Source organism: Pteropus alecto, unplaced genomic scaffold, assembly GCF_000325575.1.
Source record: "Pteropus alecto unplaced genomic scaffold, ASM32557v1 scaffold700, whole genome shotgun sequence".
Taxonomy (NCBI): Eukaryota; Metazoa; Chordata; class Mammalia; order Chiroptera; family Pteropodidae; genus Pteropus; species Pteropus alecto.
Window position 1 is genome coordinate 330,485 of NW_006429611.1, and position 468 is coordinate 330,952.

Consider the following 468-nt stretch of genomic DNA (forward strand, 5'->3'; position numbering starts at 1 on the left):
CGGGGTGAGGGCTGGGAGCCCTGGAGAAGGGCTGAGGGGCTGGGGTGGGGGCTGGGGGCCAGGACGGGGCCTGGGAGGCCAGGGCAGGGGCCGGGGGCTGGAATGGAGGCTGAGGGCCTCTGAGGCAGCCTTTTCAGAAGAGCAGCCTGTCGCTGGGCTGCAGGTGTAGGCCTTCAGGAGAAAGAAGGGGGCCACATTGCGGGTGGGGCGGCGGCAGGAGCCGAGATTGCCAGGGAGGCAGTGGGTGCACAGGGTGGCCAGGCCAGGCTGGGGGGCCTGGCTTCACTCCACAGTCAGGCTCCCAGTTCAGAACCTCCTTCTAGGTGTCCCAAGGATGGGGAGGGGCTGTTGTCCCCGGACAGGCTGGACACTGGGAGCGGGGCTCTGGCTCAGGACCCACTTCCTCACCCTGCCCCCGCAGGCCCAGCCTGGTCCGGAACCATCTGCAGGCACTGGACAAGTTTGCCC

The 468-nt window shown here is 68.8% G+C and overlaps 1 protein-coding gene across 1 annotated transcript in view; it reads left to right on the top strand.

Annotated features, from left to right (window-relative positions):
* Window positions 1–468, top strand: part of SCNN1D (sodium channel epithelial 1 delta subunit) — a gene marked incomplete at its 5' end in the record, with an annotated part of 4,078 nt that overhangs the window by 449 nt on the left and 3,161 nt on the right. The window contains one exon of the mRNA XM_025047897.1: window positions 422–468. This exon is cut by the window's right edge and continues 149 nt beyond it. Coding sequence (XP_024903665.1) covers window positions 422–468 — 47 coding nt within the window. The remainder of the gene's footprint in view (window positions 1–421) is intronic.